Genomic DNA, 15,819 nt, shown 5'->3' with positions numbered 1-15,819 from the left:
CACATTACCCCCCACCAAGCCACGTCCACAGAACTTGGTAGTAACAAATTTTACATTTCACCACTGCCTGGTGGTCTCTGACCCTATTTAGCCTACCTGTGGCTGATAACTTCTCAGGACTGAAAAATATGGACTGCAGCATGCCTACTTTACAGACGAATGCAGATAGGTTTGTATTTTTCTAATTTACTAAAGCTGTAGTTTTCTTTCATCTTCACACGCACAGCATAGTTTTTCTTTTGTGCAGATTGTGTCTCGCCCTAGTAGAAAAAGAGAAGTTTACAATCATTTTTATAAACACTGTGTTGGAAGAAATATCATCTGGTTTAATTCCAAGTAGGGGGAAAGACACTGGAAACATGGAGGTTGATTGGAAAGATGGTTTAATGGAGCATCTGATTCTAGGTAGGTGACACATGGAGTGGAGAGTGAGGGTTATTTATATCCTCTCTTGGGTCTTGCCCTTGAGCTTCCTGTTCCTGTGGTCGGGGCATGTATTTTATTGGTTGCTGTCAGACTCCCATGGGCTATGCAGGGGTCATAGCTGATTTTGTAGGTTATCTGAGTCAAGCTTGGTTGAAGCTTGGGCTGATGCAATGAAGTGGCTTTGTTCAGTGGTGAAATTCAAAAAATTTTTACTTACCGGTTCTGTGGACGTGGCCTGGTGGGCGTGGTGTGGCTTGGTGGGCGTGACAGGGGAAGGATACTGCAAAATCCCCATTCCCTCCCCACTCCTTGAGGAAGGATTTTGCAAAATCTCCATTCCCACCCCACTCTGGGGCCAGCCAGAGCTGGCATTTGCTGGTTCTCCGAACTAGTCAAAAATTCCGCTACCAGTTCTCCAGAACCTGTCAGAACTTGCCGGATTTCACCGCTGGCTTTGTTGTGCATTTTCTATTGTGGCTGCATGGCTTTGCCCTGAAGGATAATTATATCATCCTGGAGCTGAAGGTCTTTTGTTTTGTAGTTAGGCTGGCCCAGTCTTTCTCAATGGGCACCAAGTATCTGCTGGGGGCAGGAAGCTGAAGCTCTGAGTTTCTGTCTCCTTTAAGATTTCTTTTTTCTCCTTTAGGGGAATTATAATATTCTGCTTTTTAAATATTTCCTAAAATGTTTCATTCTTCTAGGAGAGGGGTGGATGCTAACTTTCTACAACTGTTTATAAACAGCCTTGGGACACAAGGACAAATAATTCAACCAGCTATTTTTCCCTTGACCAAACAAATATTTCTCCAAAGGGCTACAGCCTAGAACTCCCAAAACCAGCTTGCTAAACAAGCAAGAGACTTTAATGACCGGATTAATTCCATGCCAGTGAAAGCTTCAAGCCACGAGTCCTTTTTTCCATTAAAAGATCTAGTACATTTGTTTCTGAGAACTGGCCAACTTGTTTATAGAGGCAACGGCTAGGAAAAAAAATACCAGCGGAGTATATATGAAATTAATCAGCCGATTGGCCGTAAGAACCTCTGCTCTGACAGGCAGTTCCCACTCATTCTTAGAAATTGCAAAGAGATGAGGCTGTCCCTCTGGATGAGAAAAACTTTTATTCCTTAAATCTGACATAAAAAAAATTGGATTTTTCTACTTTGCCGTACTGAACATAGAATAATAAGGTTGGAAGGGACCTTGGAGGTCTTCTAGTCCAACCCCCTGCCTATGACAGAAGATCCTATACTACTTTGGACAGATGGTTGTCCAACTTCTTCTTTAAAACTTCCAGTGTTGGAGCATTCACAACTTCTGGAGGCAAGAGTCCTTGAGTGGCTCAGACTGCTAAGACAGTCTATTATTAACAGCAGCTGCTTGCAATTACTGCAGGTTCAAGCCCCACCAGGCCCAAGGTTGACTCAGCCTTCCATCCTTTATAAGGTAGGTAAAATGAGGACCCAGATTGTTGGGGGCAATAAGTTGACTTTGTATATAATATACAAATGGATGAAGACTATTGCTTGACACAGTGTAAGCCGCCCTGAGTCTTCGGAGAAGGGCGGGATATAAATGCAAATAATAATTTAAAAAAAAGCTGTTCCACTGATTAAGTGTTCTCACTGTCAGGAAATTTCTCCTTAGTTCTAAGTTGCTTCTCTCTTTAATGATCTTCCATCTATTACCGTACTTCTTGTTCAGATGATGAATTACATTTTTTAAAAGCAAAAAAAGTACTTTTAATTAAGGTGTGTACAGTGCCTTTTTTTTTAGCAGGGATGCAGTGGCTCAGGGGCTAAGACGCTGAGCTTGTCGGTCGAAAGGTCGGCAGTTCAGCGGTTCGAATCCCTAGTGCCGTGTAACGGGGGGAGCTCCCGTGACTTGTCCCAGCTTCTGCCAACCTAGCAGTTCGAAAGCACATAAAAAATGCAAGTAGAAAAATAAGGACCACCTTTGGTGGGAAGGGAACAGTGTTCCATGCGCCTCTGGTGTTTAGTCATGCCGGCCACATGACCATGGAGACGTCTTCAGACAGTACTGGCTCTTCGGCTTTGAAACGGAGATGAGCACCACCCCCTAGAGTCAGGAACGACTAGCACATACATGCGAGGGGAACCTTGTCTTTTTAGACCTAATGCTATTGCACACACTTAATAACTATAATATAGTACAAACGTAAGCTTTATTTGCATTGGGAAACCAAAAATTTTTTTTGTGATTCACTTTATTGCAAAATTCCCTTTATTGTGGTGGTCTGGAACTAAACCCACAACGTCTCCAAAGTATGCCAGTATTCTTATCCAGATAAATCGGCCCGCTTGCAAGAGACACAGATACATATCCTTACTCACTGGTGCAAACTCTTTCAAGCCATATGTCACACAAATATTCAATATTAAAAAACAGATACAAAAACCAGAAGTATCCCAGCTATTGTATTGCTGTTTTTCTCCTGTTGGAGATTACAGCTCCGGGCTCACCCTGTCTTCTTTCTATATTGCTACATATTGTCGAAGATTGTTGTTTGGCTGTTGATCGAATACGAACTTATTCAGCCACCAAATATGTAGGGTTTAGGCAGGTGTGGGCTTCAAAAATTTTAGCAAGAGGTTCTCCGCCCAGTTGCTGGGTGGGCGTGGGCATGGTGGGCGTGGCCTAGCTGCACATGCACAGATCATCCGTGATGACGTTAGGGCGGGTGGACGGAGCCTCCCACTGCTTTTACTACCAGTTCGCAAGAACCGGACCGAACCAGGAGCAACACACCATTGGAGCTCACCCCATTACGCAGCACTAGGGATTCAAACCGCTGAACTGCCGACTGAACGGTTGACATGGTTGGAGACCCCTGGTCTAGGAAATGCTACTATTCGGACAGCCGATTGTCTTTCTCTTATTTATTTATTTATACTTACGAGACCGCCTGCTGCTTACAAATGCCTCCCATCGACCAGTGCGCTCCCATAGGGAGGGCCTCCTCAGGGTGCCGTCGGCCAGACAATGTAGACTAGCGACCCCCAGGGGGAGAGCCTTCTCTGTGGGGGCTCCTGCCCTCTGGAACGAGCTGCCTCCAGGGATACGTCAACTCCCTGACCTCCGGACCTTTAGACGCGAGCTAAAGACATTCTTGTTCCGTCGCGCAGGGCTGGCCTAATAGTTTTAACGGGGTTTTTAATGGAGTTTAACTTAAGTTTTTAGTTTTTTATTGAATTTTAGCTGTTAGCCAAACTGAATAAGTCTTTTAATAATGTTCTTAATTTTTATATTCTTGTTTTATTCGGCTGTAAACCGTCCTGAGTCCTTCGGGAGAAGGGCGGTATATAAATTAAAACAATAAATAAATAAATAAATAAATTTGTCAAGCATGTATAAGAATACACATGATTATGAATACAGGATAAGGATACGAATAAATGGAGACATTAGGACTGGGATGGTAGGCACACTGGTGCACTTATGCACTCCCCTTACAGAGTTCTTAGGAATGGGGTGAGGTCTACAGGAGAGAGTCTAAGGTTAAAGTTTTGGGGGTTTGGGGAAGAAACCACAGAGTCAGGTAGTGCATTCCAGGCATTGACCACTCTGTTACTGAAGTCGTATTTTCAGCAATCGAGTCTTGGAGCGGTTTACCTTGAGTTTGTATCTATTATTTGCTCGTGTATTGTTGCGGTTGAAGCCGAAGTAGTCAGTGACAGGTAGGATGTGTTGTGGCAGATAATTTTGTGTACTACGCTTAGGTCAGACCGTAGGTGGTATAGTTCCAGGTTGTCCAAGCCCAAAATTTCAAGCCTGAAATTCTACTGTGAGCAGAGGAATGGAGGATTCTTCTCATGAAATACTTCTGGGCTCGCTCTCTGCCTCTGCCTTCTGCAGCCTCTAATGTTAGACTAAGTATGATGAAACTTCCTGACAGTGCTTGTGTATCTGTGTTTGTGTGTGTGTGTGTGTGTGTGTGTTTGCGTGCGTGCACCCGGGTAGGGAGCAACCTCTAATTAAACGGGACATTTGCTTTTAGCTTCACTTAGTCACTGGTGTGTGTGTGTGTTTAGACTAAACCTTCAGCAGTTGCTCAATGTGCCGACTTCCGTTGAGGCACAATGAAGAAGTGGCTCATCCAACAGCTTTCGGCAAACAGAGTTGGATTCCTTTAACTTCACAGTCCTCCCGTTGTGGGTCCAGGAAGCAGGGGCGGAGTGCGGGGGGGGGGGAGGAGGAGAACCCACAGCAACAATGGCTTTGGGACATCCTGCGGGCTCTTGACACGCAGGTTTGCTGCTCTCGGAAAGCGCTTTCCCACCAGCCAGCAACCAGCTTGGTGGCTCCTTGGACCTCCTGCTCTTTTCTCCAAGTAAGGGAAGGGATGGAAGAAGATCCCACCGAGGCAGGCCTGGTCACCTAACCTGGGCTTCCAGCAGAGGCTGGGGAGGTGGGGGGTAGGCCTCCCCCTTGTGTGATTGGCATATGCTTGTTCCTGGATCAGAACAAATGGGATACAGCGGAAGCAAGGAGAGAATGCGACGCTATCTCAGAAAGTTGAGAAAGGTAACGTCTTAATTTTTTTTATATTTCTCAGCTAGAGACTTTGCCCGGTCAGTAGACTTTTGTATTGTACAGGAGTTTTAACTTGCTCGCTTGGTCATCCGTGGAAGGTGGCTGTCCTTCTGGCGAAGCCTCCCCAGTCCGGGGCAGCACGGACTGGGTAATCCCCCAAGGATGGGTAACAATAACAAAGGAAGTCTAGGATCTTCATGGGTTTCCTATTTGGCTGTTGGTGCAGACACAAAGAGTTGTCTGGAAGGATCTTTGGCTGGTCCAGCAAAAGCCAGTTAGACCTGAAAATAGAATAGACTAGAATAACAGCGTTGGAAGGGGACCTTGGAGGTCTTCTAGTCCAACCCCCTGCTTTGGCAGGAAACCCTACATCACTTCAGACAAATTGTTATCCAACCTCTTCTTAAAAACTTCCAGTGTTGGAGCATTCACAACTTCTGGAGGCAAGTTGTTCCACTGATTAATTATTCTAACTGTCAGGAAATTTCTCCTTAGTTCTAGGTTGCTTCTCTCCTTGATTAGTTTCCACCCATTGCTTCTTGTCCTGCCCTTAGGTGCTTTGCAGAATAGCTTGACTCCCTCTTCTTTATGGCAGCCCCTAAGACAGTGGAAGACTGCTATCATGTCTCCTCTAGTCCTTCTTTTCATTAAACTAGGCATATCCAATTTCTGCAACCGTTCTTCATATGTTTTAGCCTCCAGGCCCCTAATCATCTTTGTTGCTCTTCTCTGCCTTCTGTGTCTACACCACTAAACAATGGCTAATGGAATAGCAGAGTTGAAAGGGACCTTGGAGGCAGGACAAGGGATTCAAGTAATTTAACAACCGGTTCTCTGCCCTAATGATTTCTTCAAACAACCAGTTTGCCAAGCTCTCAGAAAGTTAACAACCGGTTCTCCCGAAGCGGTGCGAACTGGCTGAATCCCACCACTGCTTGGAGGTCTTCTAATCCAACCCGCTGCTGAAGCAGGAGACCCTATACTATTCGGGTCAAATGGTTGTCCTGTCTCTTCTTGTAAACCTTGTAAACAATTCCGTTCCACCAATTAATTTGTTCTCACTGTCGGGAAATTTCTCCTTAGTTCTACATTGGTTCTCTCTTTGATTGCTTTCCATCCATTGCTTCTTTGTCCTGCCTTCAGAGAATAAGTTGTCCCCCCTTCTTGTTTGTAGCAGGATATTGCAACACTGCTGTCATGTCACCCCTTTCTTTTCATTCAACTAGAAATGAACAAGGCCATCTTGCTCACAAAGAAATGCAGAAAGGGCCTCTGGTGGCTCAGACGGGTAAGACAGTCTGTTATTAACAGCAGCTGCTTGCAATTACTGCAGGTTCTAGTCCCACCAGGCCCAAGGTTGACTCAGCCTTCTATTCTTTATAAGGTAGGTAAAATGAGGACCCAGATTGTTGGGGACAATAAGTTGACTTTGTATATAAATATACAAATAGGATGAAGACTATTGCTAACATAGTGTAAGCCGCCCTGAGTCTTCGGAGAAGGGCAGGATATAAATGCAAATTAAAAAAAATGCAGCTTTAGCTCATTTGGCTCATCGGACTAACGCAAATGGAGCAAAACCCAAAATCAATATTAGAATGCTATTTAATTTTTTTTTTAGGAAGTGTAGAATGGCAATCTCGGATAGTCTAAATCTCAGATTATAGAGAAGTGATTCTGTAACAAAGGTGTGGGTTTCCAGACCCCCACGAAGCCAAAGTAGATTTTTGGTCCAGAAAAAAATTCCTAGTCTTTCCCTTCTGGTGGACCACATCTTCACCATCAAAAGCTTTTGAGGACCACAAGAATGTTCTGTTTGTGAGTGTCATCACACCTGGATCAGGGGTGAAATCCAGCAGGTTCTGACAGGTTCTGGAGAACCAGTAGTGCAAATTCTGAGTAGTTCGGAGAAGCGGCAAATACCATCTCTGGCTGGCCCCAGAGTGGGCTGGGAATGGGGATTTTGCAGTATCCTTCCCCCTGGAGTGGGGTGAGAATGGAGATTTTGCAATATCCTTCTCCCTGGAGTGGGGAGGGAATGGAGATTTTGTAGTATCCTTCTCCCTGGAGTGGGGAGGGAATGGAGATTTTGTAGTATCCTTCCCCCTGGAGTGGAGAGGGAATGGAGATTTTGCAGTGTCCTTCCCCCTGGAGTGGGGTGAGAATGGAGATTTTGCAATAGCCTTCTCCCTGGAGTGTGGAGGGAATGGAGATTTTGTAGTATCCTTCCCCCTGGAGTGGGGAGGGAATGGGGATTTTGCAGTATCCTTCCCCCTGGAGTAGGGTGGGAATGGAGATTTTGCAGTATCCTTCCCCCTGGAGTGGGGTGAGAATGGAGATTTTGCAATATCCTTCCCCCTGGAGTGGGGAGGGAATGGGGATTTTGCAGTATCCTTCCCCCTGGAGTGGGAGAGAATGGGGATTTTGTAGTATCCTTCCCCCTGGAGTGGGGAAGGAATGGGGATTTTGCAGTATCCTTCCCCCTAGAGTGGGGTGAGAATGGAGATTTTGCAATATCCTTCTCCCTGGAGTGGGGAGGGAATGGAGATTTTGAAGTGTCCTTCCCCCTGGAGTGGGGAGGGAATGGGGATTTTGCAGTATCCTTCCCCCTGGAGTAGGGTGGGAATGGAGATTTTGCAGTATCCTTCCCCCTGGAGTGGGGTGGGAATGGGGATTTTGCAGTGTCCTTCCCCCTGGAGTGGGGTGAGAATGGAGATTTTGCAATATCATTCCCCCTGGAGTGGGGAGGGAATGGGGATTTTGCATTATCCTTCCCCCTGGAGTGGGGTGGGAATGGGGATTTTGCAGTGTCCTTCCCCCTGGAGTGGGGTGGGAATGGGGATTTTGCAGTGTCCTTCCCCTGCTACGCCCACCAAGCCACACCACGCCCACAGAACTGGTAGTAAAAAAGGTGGATTTCACCAGTGCCCTGTGTGTGTGTTTGTGCGTGCGTGTGTGCGTGTGTGTATGTGTGTGTGTGCACATACATACATATATACATACATACAGAAATATATATAATTATATATTTGTTTTGTTTGGGGGAAAAAAGTTGAAAACCTGTGAGAGTCCTTAATCTTTTCCCTGGATCTGGCAAAGATTTGGTGATGTTGCTTCGTGCGTGGGGACAGATGGAAGGGACTATCTTAAGTCTCCAACGTAACAGCACAGTTGAGTCCAAAATTTCCATCGCTAAGCGAGACAGTTGTGAGTTTTGCCCCATTTCATGGCCTTCCTTGCCACCGTTAAGTGAATCATGCAGTTGTTAAGCTAGTAACAGGATCATGAAGTGAATGTGGTTTCTGTTGTGGTCCGTCCGCCAGCAGCCTGTGGAGCTGGCAATGGAGTTGGACAGTGAGGAGGCTGAGGAAGGAGATGGGCCAGTCCTGGAGTCTGGGGAAGGCCCAGATGAAGACTCTGCATCGGAGGCTGAGGTGAGGCCAGGGCGGACTCCGGAGCCTCCAGAGGCTGATAGTAGTGAGGTAGAGGAACAGGAGGAGCCTGTTCCTAATGCACGAATGAGAAGAGCTGCCAAAAGGCAAGAGCAGCTAAAGCAAAGAGAACGACTCGGGAGTAAGGCCAAGAGATGATTGGCCCCTCCCATAAGGCTTAAAAGACCAGCAACGGCGTTTGGGCTCTTTATCGGAAAACAACGCCGATAGCCTTGCTCCTTGTCTTGCTGTATTTATTTCTTGTCGGCATCTTCTGCTTTTGAACTTTTGCCAAGAAAAGCCTTTGGCAGTTTGCCTCATTAGACCAAGGTTGGTGATAAGACTGAAGAATTGTGTTGTGAAGAATTTGCTTTGATTTCGTTTGGACGACGCTGAGAATGAGTTAATTCTCAGCTGCTCTAATAAAGTCTGTCTGTTTTGGGACTGATTGCGTCTACTACTACCTACTTGGCCGTGGGTCACAAGAGTTTCCCTGTTGACTTGGCTCATCAGACGGTCACAAAAGTTGATCTCGTGACCCCGGGACACTGCAACCGTCAAAAGATATGAGTCAGTTCCCAAGCATCTGATTACATGACCGTGGGGATACTGCAACAGTTCATGTGTATGGAAAACACTCATCCTATGTCATTTTTTTAAAGACATTTATAACTTTGAATGGTCTCTAGATGAATGGTTGTAAGCTGAGGCCTATTTGTATATGACAAGGCAACCTTGCCCACTTTAAGCCTAGTGGACTTCAACTCCAAATCCCCAAATCCCTGTGAAATGCTCCTGGTTCAGACTGGATTGCCTGATCCAGTAGCGATGGCGGTGGGTGGTTCGGAGAACCAGTAGCAAAAATCCCTACCCCCCTCATGCCCAGCTGAGCCATGCAATCATCAGAAGTGTGTTTTTTAAAAAACTTTTAAAAGCATTTTTCTTCGGCTGAAAAAAAAAAAGCGGCTCAGCTGGGATTGTCAGAGCCTTTTAAAAGCAATTTCTTCTACAACCTCTTCAGCCGAGGTTGTAAAAAATGCTTTTAAAAGTCTCCTCTGGCGATCCCAGCTGGGTTGCCTGATTGTCAGAGGCTTTTTTTTTTCTTTTAAAGGCAAAAAAAATGCTTTTAAAAGAAAAGAAAAGCCTCTGACGATCAGGCAACTCAGCTGGGATCGCCAGAGGAGACTTTTAAAAGCATTTATTACAACCTCTTCAGCCGAAGAGGTTGTAGAACAGGGGTGTCCAAACTTGGTCCCTTTAAGACTTGTGGACTTGTGGACTTCAATTCCCAGAGTTCCTCAGCCAGCTTTGCTCTGGGAGTTGAAGTCCACAAGTCTTAAAGGGACCAAGTTTGGACACCCCTGTTGTAGAAAAATACTTTTAAAAGTTTAAAAAAAAAAAAGTTGGCCACGCCCACCCAGACACATTAGTCAACCACCCAGCCACGCCCACAGAACCGGTAGTAACAATTTTTACAGTTCACCACTGCTGTAGATCATCTTCTGTTTTGTACTTGTGCTCCATCTGATATTGTCCATCTGACAATATCTACAGGCATTGCCCAAGACTCCATCAGTATGCGTGTGTCTTTGTGTGTGTGTGTGGGCGTGTGAACGTAGGTACCCACCCACTCATCCACGGGTATAAAGCATGAACCCGTTTGAGCTGCCAAGTTAGGCAACAAGACTGCTTGCTTTCATAAGATCTCATCCTGAAGGTCTCCTTGTGTCTCCTTGAGACTTTCTGCAGCCGTTGAATGAACGTATCTTCTTCTTGAGCTCCAGAAGAGACCTCTGGAGAACTCCAGTTCATGGCCAAGTTGTTTAAAGACCCCCCTTTTTTTTTCAGGAGATGGGTCTGAATGTGGTCTGTGGGTGAGTCTGCATTTCCATCTTGGGTCCATGTCTCTGTGGCCCCCAACCGTGGGAATTCTCTTAGAAATAAGTTTTGTGGCTACAGGTCTGAACTTCTCCGTTCTTTTCTGATACAGCTGTCAAGGGTATCTTGGCCCCCATCCCTCAGCCCTTAAAACGGTTCCACAGAACTCAGCACAGCCCCAAATGGGAGTCCTCTCTTCCTTTTAAACACTTCAGGGGGTGATGAAATAACAAGATAGACCTGGCTGGCATAGATCTATCCATATTGTCTAGCCTGATTGGAGGTGCATTATTATGCTTATGTTCCAACTTGAAAAGTTACTGCACATGGAGGAAGGAAGGGAGGAAGGGAGGAAGGAAGGGAGGGAGGGAGGGAAGGAAGGAAAAGAAGGAAAGGAAAAGAAGGGGAGGGGAGGAGAGGAGAGGAAAGGAGAGGAGAGGAAAGGAAAGGAAAGGAAAGGAAAGGAAAGGAAAGGAAAGGAAAAAAGGAAGGGAGGGAGGGAGGAAGGAAAAGAAGAAAGGCAAGGAAGGAAAAGAAGGAAGGAAGGAAGGGAGGGAGGGAGGGAGGAGAGGAAAGGAAAGGAAAGGAAAGGAGGAAAGAAAGAAGGAAAGGAAGGAAGGAGGGAGGGAGGGAGGGAGGGAGGGAAGGAAGGAAGGAAGGAAGGAAGGAAGGAAGGAAGGAAGGAAGGAAGGAAGGAAGGAAGGAAGGAAGGAATTCCACCAATATTTCCAAAATAAGACCTGCCAGATGATTGACTTTGTAGACCAAATCCATCTCCAGCTTGGGGAATGGATGTCTAAGATGCATCAGGACAAGGGTCCCTGAAACAGGCAGCTTCTCAGTCTGGTGTCTCCCCATTGTGATTTTGGCAGTGAGTCTCCTTTGGACTTGTGATCCATTGCCCCCACCCCTACTAAGTGATTTCTCTGACTGAGTCACTCAGGCCCTAGTCATCTCATGATTGGACTGTTGCAATGCGCTCTACAGAGGGCTGCTTAGGGCAATCAGCATTAACACAAGTCAGCCAGTTGCATAGGGGTCTACAAGGGGTATCAAAACAACAACAACAACACACCTCCAAATGGGCAATTGTGCACATAAAAAGGGAGTGAAGCGTTGATCGTATGGCCACCGAGGCCATCTTGATGTTTGTTGTGACTCGTCCTCCCTCCTCTCCTCAGCTGGGCCCCTCCCATCTCCAGCCGGGCCTTTTATCAGACTCCGATAATGAAGATGAACGGCCTGTCATGCCTCCAGCCCCCGGCCCTGGCCCCATGCCCGGAGAGGATTCCAGGAGTGAAAGGACAAGCCCGATAAACCTCACTCACACAGCGTGTGTTCCTTTGGCTCAGCCTTAGAGCAGGAAGCCAGCCAGGTGCTGGAATTACTCGGCCCTACTCCCTCTGACCCCTCCCTTTCCCAGATGCTGACAGCAGATCCAGCCGAAGACAATTCAGGGTGGGAGGACCCTCGCTTCCAGAGATCTGAGAGGCGATGCCAGCAGAAGGAGGGGTGGGGCAGGCCTGGATAAATGCTGAGTCATGGAACCACACCCCACGGCCTATATAAAGGATCCGCTTTTGGCATTCCAACCTTGAGTCAAGCAAAGTCTTATCTAGTTTGCTGATATCGGACCCTATTGCTGAAGTCACAACTTGGACTCCTGCCTGCCCTGATACATCTCGAAGGAACTTGGCAAGCTGCAGAGGCTTTGTTGCCAAGTTTGTTACGGACTTCCTTGACTTGTTCGTCGGAGTTGGGGGGTGGGACACGACAATGTTGATAGAACCCCACACGGATATTCCTGCCTTTTCAGAAACGCAGAAGGTCTGCTAGCAAAAGTAGTAGGCCCACTAAAGGAGGAGAATGACAAAGCATGCCCAACCTCCCTTGGCAGGAAGCAAATGTTTTAACCACCAGTTTCCTTAACTCTCTTTCCTCCGTAACTTTCCCGTAATACGCAGCCTCAGGAGAACCGAGTCTTTTCTGCTGACATTTCTGTATTTTGGCTTCAGGAGGCCACCCATCTCCCATCCTTCCTCAGCTCCCTTTAAAAAGCTCCCCTCTAAATGGAAGCCGTTGGCTTGACCGGCATTCAGGTATGGAGGAGTAGCCAGGAATTCATGCATAAAATAAACTAATCAAGGAGAGAAGCAACCTAGAACTAAGGAGGAACTTCCTAACAGTGAGGACAATTAACCAGTGGAACAATTTGCTTTCAGAAGTTCTGGGTGCTCCAACACTGGAGGCATTTTAAGAAGAGACTGGACAGCCATCTTTCTGAAAGGATGTAGGATCTCCTGCTTGAACGTGGGGTTGGAGTAGAAGACCTCCAAGGTCCCATCCAACTCTATTCTGATTGAATAATTGAATGATAATAATGCACAGTATGGAAAATGTGCACCTACAGAATTTTTCTCCACTGCCATGTCATTCGGATCTGGAATTACCTGTTGACGTGTCCTTCAAGGAGGTTCAGGACCAGTAAAAGAACAGCTTTAACAGCTTCTTGGGTGCTTCCTCACCACAGCTTCTTCTTACCATGTTGAGGTCAGCAGAAACTGATATCAGTGTTAGGAGATGGACCGGGATGATAATGGTGAGGGACATGATGCTGTAAGAGCGGGTGTTATAGACGTGACCTTAAGGAAGTATGGAATTCATTGACAACAGATGGTCACCAGGGTAGACGGGTGCTCCAGGATCTTTGAAAGATATGGTTCAATGGGTTCTGAGATCACATCTGCCAGCTCCTTCAGAACTCTGGGATGTAATTCATCAGGTCCCAATGATTTGAACTCATCTGGAGCAGGACAGCTGTTCTCTTACCTTTTTCCTTGCTTCTTTTAATTTGTATTCCTAGTCTGTCTTTTACGATTATGTTTTTGATAAACTGGGCTGCATCATCTTTTTGGGTGAAGACAGATATAAAGAATGAATTAAGTAACTCTGCTTTCTCTCTACTGCCTGTTACTTCCTTGCCAACTTCTCTCATTAGTGCACCGACTGTTTCCTTGACTTTTTTTCTTGTTTTTTATATGTTGAAAGCAACTTTTTTTTTTTTAGTATTTTTGACATTTGTTGCAAGTCTTACTTCATTATGAGCCTTAACTTTCCTGACTTCATCTTTGCAAGTTCGGGCTGTTTGTTAGTATTCTGCCTTAGTTCTGTGTCCTTCTCTCCATTTTATTTTTATCTTTGTCTGTTCTTTCAGTTTATCAGAGAGCTCTTTGTGTAACCAGTATGGTTGGATTTCTTGTTTTTCTTTTTCAGTGGTATTGAGCTGGACTGAGCTTTTATAATCATATTTTTCAGTGTTTCCCAAGCTTCTTGAGTTGTTTTCTCCTTTAAGATCTTCATCCATCAAATCTTTCCAAAGCTCTCTCTTGGTTTGTTAAAAATCAGCTTTTTTAAAACTATAAGACACTGGTTTGATTATGTTCTAATGTTCATATTTGCATTGTATTGAATTCCAATATGACATGGTCACTCTCCCTCAAAATTCCACCAACTTCAATACCCTCTATCACTTCTTCTCTGTTAGTAAGAGTAAGGTCCAGTATAGCTGTCCTTCTAGTTCAATCCATTTGGATGACAAAGTTGTCAGGTGGGTTGGTTAGAAACATGTCTCCTACTTGATGCAGAGTTTTTCTCCCAGTTGATGTTAGGGTAAAGTTCTCACATCAATACTGTGATGTGGTTCCTACATGTATATTTTAACAGACTAGTAAAAAAAAGTTCATCTATTTCTATTATTGGTAGCTGTAGGAAGTATGGTTCTCAGGGGCTAGTAGCCTTCCTGATTCTTTATTACTTCCAGAATCAAAGCTTCTCATCACAAGGACCAGCTGTGGAAGAGAACACGTTGCTCCTCTTCTAGGAGGTATCTAACCAGCCATCCCTTTCCAGAAGGCTCTGGAGAGAAAGGTCTTTGGTTGCTTGACTTGTGTTCTACTCAATAGAGCAGGGGTCTCCAATCTTGGCAATTTTACGGCTTGTGGACTTCAACTCCCAGAATTCCTCAGCCAGCATGCGCTGGCTGAGGAATTCTGGGAGTTGAAGTCCACAAGTCGTAAAGTTGTCAAGGTTGGAGACCCCTGCAATAGAGCGTTCGAGTATACCACGCGATATAAACCTGTGGATCACTGAACCCCTGTTGACATCGCATTGATCTTATGGAAGACCTCTTGCCTCATCTGCTTTGTGTGCAGCTCACAATCAAAGTTCTATGGCTGTGCCTATAGAATTAAGGTCAAAAAGGATTCCTCCTCCATAAACCGTTCTCCCTTCTACAACAGTGATGTTTCCTAGTTTGGCTAATGAAACTTCTGCAAGAAAACAAGCTAGCTCAGAGAGCACCAAGGAGCCTTCACAGTCCTCTTCCTCCTTCTCCTCCTCCTCCATCATCATAAACCCTTCTCCCTTCCAGCACTGATGATGTTTCCTAGATTGGGTAATGAAACATCTGCAAGAAAACAAGCAAGCTCAGAAAACACCAAGGAGCCCATAGTCCTCTTCTTCTTCTTCTTCTTCTTCTTCTTCTTCTTCTTCTTCTTCTTCTTCTTCTTCTTCTTCTTCTTCTTCTTCTTCTTCTTCTTCTTCTTCTTCTTCTTCCTCTTCCTCTTCCTCTTCCTCTTCTTCTTCTTCTTCCTCCATCATCATCATCATAACACTTCTCCCTTCTAGCACTGATTATGTTTCCTCGTTTGGGTAATGAAACATCTGCAAGAAAACATCCAAGCTCAGAGAGCACCAAGGACCCCATAGTCATCTTCCTCTTCCTCCTCCTCCTCCTCCTCCTCCTCCATTATAAACTCTTTTAGCACTGATGATATTTCCTAGTTTGGGTAATGAAACATCTGCAAGAAAACAAGCAAGTTCAGAGAGCACCAAGGACCGCACAGTCCTCCTCCTCCTCCTCCTCTTCCATCATCATCATCATAAACCCTTCTCCCTTCTAGCAGTGATGATGTTACCTAGTTTGGTAATGAAACATCTGCAAGAAAACACCCAAGTTCAGAGAGCACCAAGGACCTCTCGTTTCCACCCTGAGCCTCTTAGTATTCTCTTCCATTGTCTCTTTCAGTGTCCTGCTTTCAGTCCAGAACAGTAGTCGAGGGCGGTAGTAAGATTTAAAAGGCAAGGTGCATTGTGGCTTGTACTGGAAACTGGACACTGCGCCCATCGTAAGTATGAACCAGTTGCCAGGCATCTGAATTTTGATCACGGGGTCACTGCAAAGGTTATAACTGTGCAAAATGCTCATCAGTCGCTCTTTTTCCCCAGTGCTGTTGTAACTTTGAACGGTCGCTAAATGAACTACTGTAAGTCGAGGACAACCAGTGGTGAGATTCAGCCAGTTCGCACCACTTCGGGAGAACCGGTTGTTAACTTTCTGAGCAGTTTGGTGAACTGGTTGTTGGAAGAAATCATTAGGGCAGAGAACTGGTTGTTAAATTATTTGAATCCCACCACGGAGGACAACCTGTCGTGTTGTCGCTGTATCACATCCACTGGTCTGGAACCTTAA

General features: G+C 45.6%; 1 protein-coding gene across 4 annotated transcripts in view; it reads left to right on the top strand.

Moving 5' to 3' along the window:
- The window catches only part of LOC131201864 (uncharacterized), a 97,927-nt gene that overhangs the window by 30,228 nt on the left and 51,880 nt on the right, over positions 1 to 15,819 (top strand). Inside the window, exon 1 of one of the 4 annotated variants that reach the window (XM_058190184.1) lies at positions 4,582 to 4,777. The exons of 2 other annotated variants lie outside the window; for them this stretch is intronic. Coding sequence is in view for 1 of the 2 variants with exons in the window: in XM_058190182.1 (XP_058046165.1) it covers positions 4,891 to 4,971 (81 nt within the window). In the remaining variant the exon portion in view is untranslated. Of the gene's footprint in view, positions 1 to 4,581; positions 4,972 to 15,819 lie in introns of those variants that run through there. One more of the 4 variants, XM_058190182.1, reaches the window with a different exon arrangement.

The sequence above is a fragment of the Ahaetulla prasina genome, chromosome 7 (genome assembly GCF_028640845.1).
Source record: "Ahaetulla prasina isolate Xishuangbanna chromosome 7, ASM2864084v1, whole genome shotgun sequence".
Taxonomy (NCBI): domain Eukaryota; kingdom Metazoa; phylum Chordata; class Lepidosauria; order Squamata; family Colubridae; genus Ahaetulla; species Ahaetulla prasina.
Note: the sequence above shows the minus strand (reverse complement) of the source record. Positions and strands in the feature narration are given on the sequence as shown.